Here is an 18,263-nt window from a genome sequence, read left to right as displayed (position 1 = left end):
GAGGAGCTTACGACGACGTTTCGGTCCGACTTGGACCATTTACAAAGTCACACTAACGAACAGGATAGAAGGAGGGAGTATATATAGGCAGGAGATAGTAGTGGTAGTAGTGGAGGTAGAAGGTAGTAGTGGAATGACACTACCTTCCACCTCCACTAGCTTACTACCACTACCACCTCCTGGCCTATATTCTCCCTCGTTCTCTCCTTTTCGTTAGAGTAAATGATCCAAGTCGGACCGAAACATCGTCGTAAGCACCTCTCTTCTATGTGCGAGTTATTGTGTATGGGTCCATCTCTTTGAAATTCCATGTATATATGCAAAACAACCACCGGGGGAGTTGAATGATAGCTCTAGGCCTTTCATGCTGCAATCAACACATCATCAGGAGCTTGCAATGTTGCAAATGAGGAGGAGGTCCAAGCAAATACGATCATACGGCAAAAGCGTTCCCTATGATCGTATTTCGTTGGACATCCTTTTTTCAGCAACATTGCAAGCTCCTGATGATGTGTTGATTGCAACACGAAATGCCTAGAGCTATCATTCAACTCCCCCGGTGGTTGTTTTGCATATATGTATATATATGTGAATATATATATATATATATATATATATATATATATATATATATATATATATATATATATATATATATATATATATATATATATATATATATATATATATATCGTGCCGAATATGTAAAACTGGTCAATTAGCAAGAACTCATTTAAAATTAAGTCCTTTCTAAAATTTTCTTTTATACTTTTAAAGACATATTTCTTCTATTTATGCTAACGTAAAAAATAATAATTTTGTACCAAAAGAACCATAGAAAACTTACCTAACCTTATTATAGGAAGCACAATTTATGCTAATCCAACTAAATATATTTCAGATAAGTTTACAATAATTTAATAGTAAAGAAACACAACGAAATATATTTCTTCGTTAGGTTCAGAATAATTTTTGCACATTGCATACACAAATTTTTGCTTGCCTTATTCGCAAGTTTTACCTATTCGGCACGATATATATATATATATATATATATATATATATATATATATATATATATATATATATATATATATATATATATATATATATATATATATATATATATATATATATATGTAATATATATAATGTGGTCTTCTATAAGGTGAGGTGAACACTCGTTCCTCCGCCAGCTAATCGCGAGAGAAACGCCTAAGTGCTTCTCTGGAAAACACTCTATATATAAGACTTTTCGCTGGAACAACGGCGACATAAATGGGTAACTGTGCGAAATGATGAACTAGCGGTGAGACGCAACGCAGTGACGGGAAGACTTGGGAAGAGGGAAAGCAAGGAAGACTTCACTGTCTTCTCGTCCGTAAGTACGATAACCTGGAGGATAGGGGGCGTAGAGGGAATAAAGGGGAGGGCTCTGAAATGCAAGATTACTGCTTACTCTTTCAAAAATATTAAGAATAACATCTATTATTTAAAACTAGGAAAAGGGTATTATGAAGCTGAAATGTCCTCCTGCCTTACAAGTTTTCCAGAAGTATCTAACACTGCAAGGCAAGAATAGGGGGCTCTGGAAAGCAAAGCTCTTCCCTGTGCTTTAAAAAAGTCTTCAAGCGTGTCTTCCAACATTCAAAAGTAGGATTGAAAAAAAAGAGGCTCTGAAATGCAAAAATCCTGCCTACAATTTCAAAAAAAAAAAAGATCTTCAGGTGTAACTTAAATCAACGAAACAATTTATTCAAATTTTGCAATATAAAAACAGATAGGAGGTGACACGAGGGTAATTATCATTATGGGGTAGATCTGGAAAACAGCTGAGGTTCAAACAACACACAGCGGGGTGTTTCGTCCCTCTAATTTAGTGTTGAACCCCACAAGGTGCGACTCAAACACACAGATACAGAAACAATATAACGAAGGACAATAGCAACTGAAAAATGGAATGAAATGGCAAATATCGCTTAAAAACACACACACACACACACACACACACACACACACACACACACACACACACACACATATATATATATATATATATATATATATATATATATATATATATATATATATATATAATGGACAAAACTGATGATAAAACTAAAATATAAATTAAAGAAGGAAAATCGTAGTAAATATGATGAAATAACAGAGAGTATATTACACAAGTTGAGTGTCTGAGGTGAGCGAGTGTTTGATACCAGCTCAAGAAGACACTCAGAAGCACAGTGTGTACAACACAAAGCTCTACCACAACCGTCAACACCAACCAACACACTCAACAGAGAACACAACACTACAATGAAACACAAGGGTTATGGGGAAATCACTTCTGAAATACAGGTGAAACGTGAAAACATTCGTGAAACACAGCTGAAATCACTAAAGTGAAACACAAGGAAATCACTGGTGAAATCAGGTTTAGCTCTGAAAGACAAACACCTCATTAGGTGGGTTAAACACTTAGCAGAGTTCGTGCCCTACCATTAACAAGTACACACGATTATCAGGTAAGTGTACTAATATATCACACCGCCATGTACTGACCTCCCTCAAGAAAGTACTAACTCGCCTCCTAAAGAAGAAATGACAGGTTCACAGCAAAGCTTTCACTGTGACTACACTCTATGTCGAGATTAATAAGTCAATACAACGATATAAGAACACGCTTTATATATAAGGAATATAAGGTGTGACCAGATGAGTGGGGTGAAGGAGAATCATGTGCAGGCAGGTGGGTTAGGTTAGGTAACGTTTGTGAGGAAATGAGACAAGTGTTTGCTAGAGTGGGTATGTAAGTAGCAAAGCTATACAGGAAGCCTAGTGGCTAGTGCAGCATGTACACCAGCTAGTGCAGCATGTATACCTGGAGTTTACCTGGAGAGAGTTCCGGGGGTCAACGCCCCCGCGGCCCGGTCTGTTACCAGGCCTCCTGGTGGATCAGAGCCTGATCAACCAGGTTGTTGCTGCTGGCTGCACGCAAACCAACGTACGAGCCACAGCCCGGCTGGTCAGGAACCGACTTTAGGTGCTTGTCCAGTGCCAGCTTGAAGACTGCCAGGGGTCTGTTGGTAATCCCCCTTATGTATGCTGGGAGGCAGTTGAACAGTCTCGGGCCCCTGACACTTATTGTATGGTCTCTTAACGTGCTAGTGACACCCCTGCTTTTCATTGGGAGGATGTTGCCTCGTCTGCCAAGTCTTTTGCTTTCGTAGCGAGTGATTTTCGTGTGCAAGTTCGGTACTAGTCCCTCTAGGATTTTCCAGGTGTATATAATCATGTATCTCTCCTGCCTGCGTTCCAGGGAATACAGGTTTAGGAACCTCAAGCGCTCCCAGTAATTGAGGTGTTTTATCTCCGTTATGCGCGCCGTGAAGGTTCTCTGTACATTTTCTAGGTCAGCAATTTCACCTGCCTTGAAAGGTGCTGTTAGTGTGCAGCAATATTCCAGCCTAGATAGAACAAGTGACCTGAATCAGAGTGTCATCATGGGCTTGGCCTCCCTAGTTTTGAAGGTTCTCATTATCCATCCTGTCATTTTTCTAGCAGATACGATTGATACAATGTTATGGTCCTTGAAGGTGAGATCCTCCGACATGATCACTCCCAGGTCTTTGACGTTGGTGTTTCGCTCTATTTTGTGGCCAGAATTTGTTTTGTGCTCTGATGAAGATTTAATTTCCTCGTGTTTACCACATCTGAGTAATTGAAAGTTCTCATCGTTGAACTTCATATTGTTTTCTGCAGCCCACTGAAAGATTTGGTTGATGTCCGCCTGGAGCCTTGCAGTGTCTGCAATGGAAGACACTGTCATGCAGATTCGGGTGTCATCTGCAAAGGAAGACACGGTGCTGTGGCTGACATCCTTGTCTATGTCCGATATGAGGATGAGGAACAAGATGGGAGCGAGTACTGTGCCTTGTGGAACAGAGCTTTTCACCGTAGCTGCCTCGGACTTTATTCTGTTGACGACTACTCTCTGTGTTCTGTTAGTGCGCTATTACGCCATGGTCACACTTGTCGAAGGCTTTTGCAAAGTCTGTATATATTACATCTGCATTCTTTTTGTCTTCTAGTGCATCTAGGACCTTGTCGTAGTGATCCAATAGTTGAGACAGACAGGAGCGACCTGTTCTAAACCCATGTTGCCCTGGGTTGTGTAACTGATGGGTTTCTAGATGGGTTGTGATCTTGCTTCTTAGGACCCTGTCTATTGCAACATGTACACCAGCTAGTGCAGCATGTATACTGTCATTGCAACATGTACACCAGCTACTTTTATGGAGGCTTTGATTGGCTGAATATATGTGTTTCTGTAGTATTGTGTATTAGGGGAGTATAGGACTCTGAAGGGTCTGTGTGGCGATATTCACTGTTTCTCAAGATTAAAACGAGGCTTCTCTGGAAGTCGTCGTCTACCCTGAGAGTGCAGAGGATTCTTGTTTTTTTGTTTTTTTGTTTTTTTTTTTTTGCTCTGTATTTGTAGCTGTTGATAAAGTGTGAAGGAACTCTTAGAATTGTGAGTATGGAATGGGTACGAACCGCTATCACAGACTTCGTCACAGCTCTTTGTTTCCTTCTCACTTTATCCAGTATGAGTATGAAAACAGATCCCAAAGAATTCTTTTTACTCTCGAAGAAAACAATGACTGAGACAGACTCCTTGTCTATATTACAGGGTAAAGCAACAGACATCGCCACATAAGTACCACCAGATTGAGACGCAGCGGTCAGAATGACAGCAGCGCACTAGTACACACCAGCTTGTGTGTAAGCTACGACAAACTAAGTAGGCAAAAGCCTTCCCATAACCCTAGCACCAGGATCCAAGACCATCAATATGCGCGTAGGACACGCAATATCAACAATGCAGGTGTTCTTCACAGGGACAAACATGGCAGGATGCCAGAGAATGGGATGAAACTCCGAGGTTTGTTTGGAAGGGGCATTACCCATCACCCTAAGCAACACTGAACAGAACTTAGAAATTCAGCTTGGCTAAACCTGTGGCACACAATACTAGAGAAACAGAAACTCCACCGGTCAACGCTTCACACCTCACCTGCCGGTTGTATATATGGGCGTGTTCTTATATTCTTCCTACTGACTCACTAAAGCTCTACATAACGAGAAGCCACACTACGAAAAGCTTGCTCCGCACCTCTGTTCTTTCTTCATAATTTAGGGTAGTATGCCTTGATATTCATCTCATTCATACCTACTAACACTCGTACCTAATAAATGTACTAATTTATACCTATTGAATCAAAATAAAACTATTCACTTTACACCAAGACTCGTGAACCATTCCAAACCATAATTTGCATACATTAAAGCGAACAAAATATGCATCATGGAAGATAGACTGAAAGACCCATGTGGGTCTTTTAATGGTGAAACAGGCATGTTGCTCAACTGTACTCGCCTAACTCATGATACATAACGTGTAAAATTGTGCGAGGAATGTGTGTGCGTGTGCAGCCGTGAGAGAGGCGAGGCACGCCGGGCCTACATGATGCCAGGGATGGCTGGGGATGGGATCTGTAATTAAGGCTGCCGTGTGCAGCATCCACGCCAGAGTTTTCTAGCTACTGGCCGGGGTTATTACGTAGGGGCGAGCAAGCTATCTGGTGTAGGCACGTATCACTAGTTGTGCACATTATCATCTATCTCTTTCACTTTGTTTCAATCTTTTGTTCACACACGTGTACTTTCCTATGAGCAATGACGATAAAAACAGGTGTCGTACAAGAATGGTAGACAATACCGACAAGATGAAATTAAGACACATGTGCAACATCTGGGTATCTTTATTGTAGACGTTTCGCCATCCAGTGGCTTTATCAATACAAATTCTAGGACATAACTTGAATTCTGAGGACATGTACATAACCTTCACGACTACGACAACTACTACTACAACTAACCCATCTCTTTGGGTAGGACCTACTTCCACTGGGGAATCCCGCCTACCAGTGACTATGCCCTCGTCTGCTACCCGTCCCATTTCCACCTGATGTTAGTATGTAAGCGTCAGGCAACTCGCTTCTGCTTCAGAATCTCCAAGACTACGGTGCTCTTCGCGCCTACTCCTAGGTTGAGGGACTGATTACCTCATCTTCTGTACATAGTTCTATCTTCAAGTTATGTCCTGGAATTTGTATTGATAAAGCCACTGGATGGCGAAACGTCTACAATAAAGATACCCAGATGTTGCACATGTGTCTTAATTTCAAAACAGGTGTCCACAAAAATCGCTAGAAAATCTTCTGGGGTAATACCTACAGATCTCAGGGTTAGGAATCCAGCTATTTAAATATTTGGTTAAAGGAAGCCTGAGCTTAATGGGCCCCGGTCTTTCTAGGAGAGGCTGCTATCAACCACCCAGCATCAATACATCACAGCCACGTAGCCAGAGTACCAACGATACCAGACGCGAGTCATTTGCTGTGTGGCCGACTTTAGTGACACTTACTGAAGTGTACAACAGCACACACCACTGTAACTGTTTCTCCTGATCAGCTGCCAATTAAGGAGTGCCACCTGGTAGACTCGGAGCCAATCAGGGAGAGCCAAATAACGTCAATGGAAGACGGGAGAAGACAGGAGACACGGAGGACACTGAGAGTACTGCAGAACACAAGATACCCTTATGACCTTGACCTCTCCGTGACCCCTGTGACCCTGACCTCTCCGTGACCCCTGTGACCTTGACCTCCGTGATTCCTTTCACTTCTCCGAGATTCCTTTGACCTTGGCCTCTTCGTGACCCCTGTGACCTTGACCGCTCTATGATTTCTGTGGCCTTAACATCTTTGTGACTTCTGTGGCCTTGACGTCTGTGACTTCTGTGGCCTTGACCTCTCCGTGTCTCGTGTGACCTTGACCTCTCCGTGTATCCTGTGACCTTGACCTCTCCGTGTTCTCACGTGACCTTGACCTCTCCGTGATTCCTTTGACCTTGGCCCCTCCGTGACCCCTGTGACCTTGACCGCTCTATGACTTCTGTGGCCTCGACCTCTCTGTGACTTCTGTTGCCTTGACCTCTCTGTGACTTCTGTGGCCTTGACCTCTCTGTGACTTCTGTGGCCTTGACCGCTCTATGATTTCTGTAACCTTGACGTCTCCGTGTTCTCACATGTGACTTTGACCTCTCCGTAACCCCTACCACTTTGGCCTAACTCTTACTATGGCTTACTAGCTTTATCTTTGACACATTAACCTTGAATCACCACCATAACAATGACTCACGCTGCAGGAAACAACAATGTCCTGACAACATTACTCGCAGAGTTATTAATGTTTATCTTACACAGATTGATAGCGTTTTCCTTTTAAAAGCTATTAACACACACACACACACACACACACACACACACACACACACACACACACACACACACACACACACACACACACACACACACACACACAGCAAAGAAGCGGAGCCAGGAGCTACGAATCGACCCTTGCAACAACAAATAGGTGAATACACACACACACACACACACACACACACACACACACACACACACACGCACACACACACACACACACACACACACACACACACACACACACACACACACACACACACACACACACACACACACACACACACACACACACACACACACACACGCACGCACGCACACACACACACACACACACACACACACACACACACACACACACACACACACACACACACACACACGCACGCACACACACACACACACACACACACACACACACACACACACACACACACACACACGCACGCACGCACACACACACACACACACACACACACACACACACACACACACACACGCACGCACACACACACACACACACACACACACACACACACACACACACACACACACACACACGCACGCACACACACACACACACACACACACACACACACACACACACACACACACACACACGCACGCACGCACGCACACACACACACACACACACACACACACACACACACACACACACACACACACACACACACACACACACACACACACACACACACACGCACGCACGCACGCACACACACGCACACACACACACACACACACACAAACACACACACACACACACACACACACACACACACACACACACACACACACACACACACACACACACACACACACACACACACACACGCACGCACGCACACACACACACACACACACACACACACACACACACACACACACACACACACACACACACACACACACACACACACACACACACACACACACACACACACACACACACACACACACACACACACACACACACACACACACACACACACACACACACACACACACACACAGGAAAAACACCAGACTTGTCACACGATACAGAACAAAATTAAAATGTTACAAAATATGGTGAGAAACGTTTTCAAGATTTATCGAGGACATTTTCACCTTACTCGTATCGAAATTGTCTCGACTCTGGAACTGCTTCCGGTATATGACCGTCTTCGCAGCCTGGTCTTCCTCCTGGCATTATGGGTCAAGATTTTTGGTGGTTGCCGCCTGAAAGGTGATCTGGGCGGAGCTTATTACACCCCAGTTAGAAGTATTATGATCATAATCACAGACTCGCTAAACCTGTAAAGTCATCTTAGTTATAGGAATGTTGGAATGTTGAAGGACAAGTGCCTTAAAGAGTGTCAACACAGACTTTATATGTCTTGTTTGGAGAGCTGTGGCTATTCAGACATCATTGTCTTCTTAACAGTACTTCTCTTGTGCCATTACGGATTCCGAGACATTAATTAAAAAAAATTCCACATCGGAACTCAAGGAACTCGCACTTCGAACTTTCGACTCTGTAGTGAAGTTTGGTTGCCTTTTATTTCAGTTCCAGATTTGGTTTTCTATAATCAGGGTGAAATTTGTTTCTGAATATCATTTGGCTTTCTTGCGTCCTACTGGAAGACTTAGTTTACATTGTCTGTTGTACTTTCCATACATGTTACTCTCATACACAGACTAGTGTCGTCCACGAAGGTTAATATAATGCTATAATTTATGTGTGTCAGATATAATGATGAGAAATGGTACTGGTATTAAGTCGAGCAACCTGAAGTGGTGTACCCTGAGTCATCTTACCCTCAGGTACACTACCACAAAGTAGGCAGCTTTGAGGTTTGAAAAACCATTTGACCTGGGTGATCATTTAGCAGTCTTGACAAGAAAAATAATACAAACAAAAGAACATCTAAGGTAAAATTAGAAAACAATAAAAAATAACACGACTAAAACACAACACAAATACTATCACATCAACCAAAAATAACCAGCATCAGCTAAAAAAAAATCACATTAAATCTTCCATGTCCAAAGACGACTCTCCTAAAATGAACCCCGAGATCCCTACAAGCACCTCGGTAATTACAAAACCCACGGCGAAAGTTCAAAGGCCTAAGTAGTGGGGAAACAGTTAAAATGCACTTGTTGTATGCCACAGAGGCGGTGGGGGTCAGGTGCCAAGAATATCTTTGTCTGCCTTTTTTGCTCGACTGACAAACTCGTCTCAAAGTGGCAAATCATGATGGAGGAGGAGGTCAAACACCCACATCCTGCGGGATTCTGAATAACTTGCTTCTCGTAAGGCCAACTGTACCCGCTGTTTCCCAAAAACATGTTTCCGTATGAGGCTCATGAAATCTGTGAGGCAGAAGTCTGCTATAGCGTGAGCTCGTTCTAGCAGCCGGCGCCCAGGCATCTGCCCGTTCATCTCCCACGAAACCAACATGGCTCCGGAACCAACTGGACTCCACATCTTTGTGGTTTTTGGCGCATGTGACATGCTAAGGATCACAAAGTGGACAGAATCATACGTGGTCAGGGTAGGTACCCCGACGTACCGTGCCCTGAGGTGCTGATCCTTCCACAGCCGAGGCTTTTTGAGTTTACTTTTTTACGTATTACACTCTGAGTATTACACTCTGAGTATTACACTCTGGGTATTACACTCTTGGTATTACACTCTTGGTATTACACTCTTGGTATTACACTCTTGGTATTACACTCTGGGTATTACACTCTGGGTATTACACTCTGGGTATTACACTCTGGGTATTACACTCTTGGTATTACACTCTTGGTATTACACTCTTGGTATTACACTCTTGGTATTACACTCTTGGTATTACACTCTTGGTATTACACTCTTGGTATTACACTCTGGGTATTACACTCTTGGTATTACACTCTTGGTATTACTCTTGGTATTACACTCTTGGTATTACACTCTGGGTATTACACTCTGGGTATTACACTCTGGGTATTACACTCTGGGTGCACTAACGATGTCAAAAGGAGTGTTCAGTATGCTTCGTAGTAATTAGATTTCATACTTTCTAAAATAAATGGCTGTTTAGCTGTCTAGGGGCAAAAACACACTAAAACTATGAATGTGTAAATGTGTAACTAATATCACCGAAATACTGCAGGAACACTGTAAGTTGTGACACTGTTAACAACTTTCCAAACTGCTAAAAACGTTGTTGACAGTCTACTAGTCTGCTAAATAACCGTTTACAGCCTTCCAGTCCGTCAAAAAGCGTCGTTTACAATCTCCCAGTCTGCCAAAAAGAACTGTTTACAACTTTCAAATCTGCCAAAAAAGTTTACAACCTTGCAATCTGCCAAAGAAACAGTTGACAATCTTCCAATCTGCCAAAAAAAACAATTTACAACCTCCCAAATCACAAATAACGTTGCTGGAACAATTCACAAAAAAAACACAATCGACCGAAACGTCGTTAAGACGATGTTTCGGTCGATCGTGAACTAGTGTCAACTGATTATGGTTGAGGAAGGACTGAAACGTGACCCGAACTTTCTTTCCGTATTTTTATTTTCATTTTAGTTTGTGAAGATGGCACACGAGGCAGAGCGAGTTCTTACTGGAAGCAAGGAAACATTTACGCTATACACAGGACGAACAAAGGCCTGATCTGAAACGTGTCTCTTCACTCACGTAAACCACGGAACGGGTGAGCTTTGAAACCGTGGCGAGGGAGTCTTAGGAGGCACGTGTAAGTTCTCTCGTCTTCTAATAACATGTTCATCTTCCACTATAATCTACCTTGACAAAAATTACTATCACATTTGCTATGTCTGTTTCGTAAGGTGAAGTCTAGCAAAGATTTGAGCTTCGTTCAGACCTCTGCAACACAACGTAGATTAGTGGAAAAATGAGTATGTTATTAGAAGACGGGGGAATTTACGTACCCTATAAAACTCACATATATACACCGACCAACCTTCCCGTGTAACTCAAATCTGTGATCACAAGATGTCGCGCCACGCCAATCACAAGCTCACATATAACACTTCCACCAAAGGGTGTATTCAATCCAGATGTACTCCAGTAATAGTTATAATTATAATCTTAATGTTTAAAGGGGTGGAGCGATAAGCCAGTGGAAGGCCTCAGTCAGATGACCAAAAGCTCCAGTGGCAGGTCATAATATGATTAAGACCCGCGTCAGGAAATACTTGTCCTGTTTCCTGACGAATCTTACCTAACCTAACCTAACTCCTGTTAACTCCTTATTGGGGGAGGCCTAGTTCTAAGGCCTCCTGGCTATCTATATGTTCTTGGACTATCCTCCAGAGGATAATGAGGGCACAATGAAGTAGTCGGTCCGGCGGCAAAATGTAAATGTAATGGAAGCGGAATATTTCTATATATTCCAGTCTATCTCATCTCAGGTAAGATAATCGAACATTTACATTCGTATAAACGGTATTAGGGAACTCACTATAACTGCCACATACACGATGGTATTCAACCCAACAAAACGTATGTTTAACAGAGAGAGTTCGCGGTGGAAGTAATTATACTGACGTTGTATTGATTAGTATTAAGCTTAATCAGTGTTGATAGAGCTCATCAACACTGTGCGAAACGTCACAAAATTGTGGACTTGCTCTGCGAACTCTCTCTATCAAACTTGTCTGAACAAGTTACCAGAGCAACCAAGCAGGAAATTATTATTATTATGAGGGAGCGCTAAACCCGTAGGGTTATACAGCGCATGTGGGGGGATGGAAGGCATTCAGGCTCAATTCAGGGAACCGAAGCACAGATCCAAATCCCTAGATCAAGAGTCCCTCACCAACGTCAAGGAACCTCCCTTGAGGGAACCAAGCAGGAAAAACATTAGTTTTCAAAATACACACATACACACACACACACATACGTCCTATAACATGTTTTAAGCCAGATATAAGTTGTAAACTACGATACACCAGACGATAAAGGCAATGACACTAACATAATGGTATACGTCGACTCACGCTTCATACTTCACCTAATAGTATACATATACATACATACATACATACATACATATATATATATATATATATATATATATATATATATATATATATATATATATATATATATATATATATATATATATATATATATATATATATATATATATATATATATATATATATATATATATATATATATATATATATATATATATATATATATATATATATATATATATATATATATATATATATATATATATATATATATATATATATATATATATATATATATAAGATGAAAAAATAATAAAAATAATTACACTATTAATAATAATGAGGCTACAAATAACCGTAAAATATAAACTGAAGGAAGCTTTAATAAAGTACTTAGATTAATGACTAACTGGACTGCTGTAGGAAAGTGAGGACATGTTAGGTTATAACGAGCTATAACGATATTTCTCCAACTACAGATATCAATATTAACAAGCTTAAAAATACAGCATGTATGTATATATATAATTAAATATATATATAAAAATCTATAACTGCTACGATGCTAAAATACGGTATATTCAGTGCATATATGTGTATAGACGCAGTGAGACAGCCATAAGCGACAAAAGAGGAAATGAGGACTTACCGTGAGCGTGAACGAAGAGAGGGAAGAGGGAGAGGAGAGAGAAGAACAGCAACAGCAGCAGCAGCAGGAGAGAGTAGGACCCAGAACGTCGCATCCGCGCACCGGAGACATGATGGAGGTCCCACGCGCAGCCATCACCAGCCATCCCGTACACAGCGCAGCCTGCGCACACACACACACTCACACTTAGCCAACTGTATGAGGAACATCCAACAACTAGATCATATTCTTTACAAAAAGTTAGTCTTCGTTAATTAATCTGCTTAAATAGTACAATTAAAATATGTGCATACATAGCTGCAATAAAATATAGCCAAGAGAAAAATACAAGGCATATTTTTTTGCATATACATTGTAATAAATACTGTGAATCATATTCACATGGACAGAATAAGATCTTAAGTTAACGCTGTTTTGCCCTGGGAGAAATCGTGTCCAGTACCAACTACGTTTGTTTGATTCACCACTTGTGTCAAGTACCACGTACATTTGATTCACCACTTGTGTCAAGTACCGCTTGTGTCTGAGTTACTTGTTCGGTTCTGCCCAAGTTGCATACATGTCTGAGAATGGCACTGTTAAGCGTTTAATCTGGAGGTGGGAAGTATAGTGCTTGCACTCAATAATAATAATTTTATTTCTTTTCTGCAGTATCCAGGTAATGTAGTTTACATGTAATAACATATTGTTAGGCACAAAATAAAGCCTCTAGCATGTGGTGCATGATGGGTGGAGAAGTTGTGGCTCTGGAGGTGGGAAGTACAGTGTCTGTATTCAGAAGGATGGGCGGGATGTTGTATTTCTTGATGTGTGAAGTACAGTGCCTGAAGTCTGAAGGATGGACGGGGATGTTGTAGTTCTGGCTGTGGGAAGTACAGTGTCTGCACTCAGAAGGATGAGCGGGATGCTGTATTTCTTGACATGTGAAGTACAGTGCCAGCACTCTGAAGGATGGGTGGGGATGCTGCATTTAGTGATGTGTGGAGTACAGTGCCTGAACTCTGAAGGATGGGTAGGGATGCTGTAGCTCTGGAGGTGGGAAGTAGAGTGTCTACACTCTGAAGGATGGCCTAACTAGTATGCCTCCTTGGGGAGGCATAATAGTTATTTAATAACATTTCGAGATTATTTAATAACATTTCGAGGTTAAAAGCCGACCTGAAGACGCATTCTTTAGGTACTGAAATCAATATTACTATTGAATATTACCAAACTGGGACTTATGCAGCCTCATAACAACGCTCTGAAAAACATACTAGAGCTGAATAATTATTATGGGGAGAGCTACACCCGAAGGGATTATACAGCACCTGTGGGGGGGATGGAAGGTATTCAAGCTCAATTCAGGGAATTGGAGCACAGATCCAATTCCCTAGATCAAGAGCCCCTCACCAGCACCGAGGAACCTCCCTTATCTGGAGAGAGTTCCGGGGGTCAACGCCCCCGCGGCCCGGTCTGTGACCAGGCCTCCTTAGGTCAGTGTCCCAGGATGCGACCCACACCAGTCGACTAACACCCAGGTACCCATGAACATAGACAACAGGTGGAAAGAAACACGTCCAATGTTTCTACTCTGGCTGGGAATCGAACCCAGGCCCTCACCGTGTGAAGCGAGAGCGTTAACCACCAGGCCACCAGAGCCCCTTGAGGGAACCAGAGCTGAAAAATTGAAGCCAATCATAAGACACATTCTCCACTTATCGTATGGAACCCAACGATTCAAACTTTGAATTACTTTAGTATAATTATACTAGTGACATATCTGTCTACACTCAAACTAAACTTAATGGCTACATCTTGGCCATCAGAGGCATCTCCCATGAAATACTGAGGCAGTTCAGAAGTAGACTATAATACATTAGCGTACTATATATAAGTTTATTCAGGTATACACAAATAGTTACAATACAGTTACAGAGATTATCATACATATCAGCATATGTAGGGACCCTAAGATAACCCAAAAAAGTCAGTGACTTATTTCCACTGAGTCATTATAAGCGTGATATAACGGGAGCACCAACTCACCCTGACACATATTATTATAATCAAGGGGGAAGCGCTAAACCCGGAGGATTATACAGCGCCTGGGGGGGGATGTGGAAGGCATTCAGGCTTAATTCGGGGAACTGGAGCATAGATCCAATTCCCTAAATCAAGAGCCCCTCACCAACATCAAGGAACCTTCCTTGAGGGGCCCTGACACAAAACTGACAGTGATCCACCTACACTCTGGAGTTTCACTCTTACTCAAGTTACGAGGCATCTTTTTTCCCTGAATATTTGAAGACAAACAGCAGACGCTTTTGAAAGTTATCATCATTCTAGGAATGGGTCATCATACAGCTCTATTAGCAGGTCATCTGCACATGACAACAATTCCCTTAATTTTTCCCTAATTACCGCACACCAGCGTTGAAAGTTTGAAACCAATCGGATGAGGCTTTCCCGTGTTAAGGAAACAAAAAAAATGAATTAGAAAACAGTTCAGACGGCACTTTCTACAACGATTAATAATGAATCATAACAACCTGGTAACAAAATATATAGTATGACTTCCCAAATATATGAATACATAACCAAACACTAAATAATTATAAACGAGTTATCATTTACCAACAGCTGACAATGACGAGGCATAAAAATGCAAATTCAATTGATCTCCATGTTGATTGGGGCCAAAAGGGCCTCCCAGGTGTCTGGAGGACAGGTGTGCACGGCCTGCAACCTGTACCCTCCTTTATACGTCCTGCCATCACCACACCTCATCACCAGTGTCTTAGCTGAAGGCTGGAAGATAACAAGAGTCCAGAGCAAGAGTTGTTGACTCTCACTCTTGATGCCTGGGATGAGACTGACGAGGTGGCGGACGCACGAGCACGGAGGGGGGCGTTGCCGGCCCTCAGGCCGGCGGAAAACCTGTTGTACACAAACCTTTGCTTTTTTTTTTTCCAGTTGAGTGGGAGTTTCTGGACGCTGATGCCAGGGCTCTATGATTCGGTGAACTGAGGCTACCCTTCCCCTTCCTCGAATCAAACCTGATTGCCTCCCATTCCCCATCCCCAGGCGATGTTTGACCCCTACCTAATGGTCTTCAGAATCACGACTACTTTTAACATTAACTACGTATTTGTTTACACATGTTCACTGTAGAGTTGCTAGAGGGAGTTTGGGGTCCAGGGGGGAATGGGTGGTCAACCTCAGCATATTCGCCGGGTCAAAGGTCACAGGTCACATTCCACGGGGGCACAACTTGCACAGGCGGTGACCGCAACAGCGACCCCAGTTGCAATTATTGCTTAGCAAGCTTCAACTAAATTTCCTGCTACGGGGACGATATATTGCCTGTTGCACACACACACACACACACGTACGATAAACCTCTTAGAGCAGGAGAGAGAGAGAGAGAGAGAGAGGAGGGGCGGCCAGGACCTACGAGTCGACCCCTGCAACCACAAACGGGTGAGTACACACACACACACACAGGACAGAAGGAACAGGGACGACATAATAGCGACGTATAAAGTACTGAGAGGAATTGACAGAGATAGGACACAGCAATAATGGGTCACAACTGGAAGTTGAAAACTCAGATGAGACACAGGAATGTTAGGAAATAATTCTTCAGCCTTAGAGTTGTCAGGAAGTGGAACAATCTGGAGGGAGAAGTAGTGGAGTTAGGATCCACATATGGTTTTAAGAAGAGGTGCAATAAGGCTCTTGGAGCAGGGAGAGAATGAACCTAGTAGCGACTAGCGAAGAGGCGGAGCCAGGAGCTACGACTCGACCCCTGAAACTACATATAATTGAGTAAACACACACATACAAATAACGAGGCAGGAGGGATCACAACGTTATATAACGGGTGCACAGGAGAGGAAGAGATAAGGCAGATGACAAACAAGGCACAGTCAAACTAAACTGCTGGTCACACACAGCCGGGAGCTGTATGTGACCAGCACGATCAGGACACGATCAGGACACGATCAGGACACGATCAGGACACGATCAGGACACAACTATAGTGGAGAGGTAAAAATACGCAACCCATACAGAGGAGGAGAAAGAAGTTTATGACGACGTTTTGGTCCCACTTGGATCATTAACTAGCCACTAGTCGTGTGACTAGTCAATGGTCCAAATCGGACCGAAACGTCGTTATAAGCGTCTTTTTCCTATGTCCGGGTTATTTGCGTATTGTTCAAGTCATGGTATTGTGACTTGTTTTTTTTCAGGAGAGGGAACAGTTAAGTGAGGATGTAAAACTCGCCAGGTACTGAGAAGAGTAGCAGAGGAAGAGTCAGGAGGAAGCACTCAACCTCGAGGAACTCAAGAACCACCCCAGCCCCTTGCCTGGAAGGTCCAACTCAGGACCAGCCCTCACTTTCCCAGCAACTACACTAACCCCTCCTACCCGACCCCACTCACCTGCTTTCCCCTACCTGCCGACAGCCTCATACCTAATACCTCCTCATGTTAAGATGCACGTAAGTTTATTTACGTAGAAGTACACATAAGTACAATTATCATACATAGTAACATATGTACGAAACAACTATTGTGAGAAAAATTGTGAACTTCCAAGAGCTGTAGTGATTTCTCACATTAATAAGTTCCTTGATAATGTGAGAAATCACGAAAGCGGTTTTAACTTTACTATTTTTTCACAGTGTTTGTTTTGAATATTGTGATATCACCTGTTTACTGTGATCTTATTGCATAGTAACATATGTGTAAATTACCTAGATAACCAAAAAAATAGTCAAAGTGACTTACAATGGGGCCTTAAGACAGCCTTACCTCTCCCTGGGTCTGTGAGAGGAGGAAGGTGAAGGAAGAGTAGAGAATGTAAACCACTGTATGGTAAGAAAAATATAGCTCAGAGTGTGATACACAGTGCAGATGGATATCATACAAGAACGATGAGTATAAAGAAAGAATAACAGAGTTAACCCCAGACATCGCAGCTATCACAGAGACAAAGTTAGCTGAAATATCAGATGCCATATTTCCAGCAGGATATCAGGTGATAAGGAAAGCCAGATGAAACAGGGGAGGCAGAGGAGTAGCATTATTAATAAGAAATAAGTGGGGGGTTTTAAGAGATAATCGGGATAAACGGACATGTGGCAAGTGACCACACAGTGGACTCAATTAAGTGTAGAGGACTTTGTGTAATAGTGCCGGAGGTTATTTACAACTCGCCACCTAACAGAAGGAGACCGAGACAGAAATATGAATCCAACAAAGTAGTGATG

The 18,263-nt window shown here is 42.4% G+C and overlaps 1 protein-coding gene across 9 annotated transcripts in view; it reads right to left on the bottom strand.

Moving 5' to 3' along the window:
• The window catches only part of LOC128699015 (cubilin), a 421,279-nt gene that overhangs the window by 221,900 nt on the left and 181,116 nt on the right, over nt 1–18,263 (bottom strand). For 6 of the 9 annotated variants that reach the window (XM_070090383.1, XM_070090387.1, XM_070090382.1 and 3 more), the window contains exons 1-2: nt 15,622–15,846; nt 13,006–13,199 (exon numbers count right to left, since the gene is read on the bottom strand). In XM_070090383.1, the coding sequence (XP_069946484.1) occupies nt 13,006–13,199; nt 15,622–15,761 (334 nt within the window). In that variant the 5' untranslated portion in view covers nt 15,762–15,846. Of the gene's footprint in view, nt 1–13,005; nt 13,200–15,621; nt 15,847–18,263 lie in introns of those variants that run through there. The other 3 variants (XM_070090389.1, XM_070090391.1, XM_070090390.1) reach the window with 2 other exon arrangements.

Source organism: Cherax quadricarinatus, chromosome 31 (genome assembly GCF_038502225.1).
Source record: "Cherax quadricarinatus isolate ZL_2023a chromosome 31, ASM3850222v1, whole genome shotgun sequence".
Lineage (NCBI taxonomy): Eukaryota > Metazoa > Arthropoda > Malacostraca > Decapoda > Parastacidae > Cherax > Cherax quadricarinatus.
Note: the sequence above shows the minus strand (reverse complement) of the source record. Positions and strands in the feature narration are given on the sequence as shown.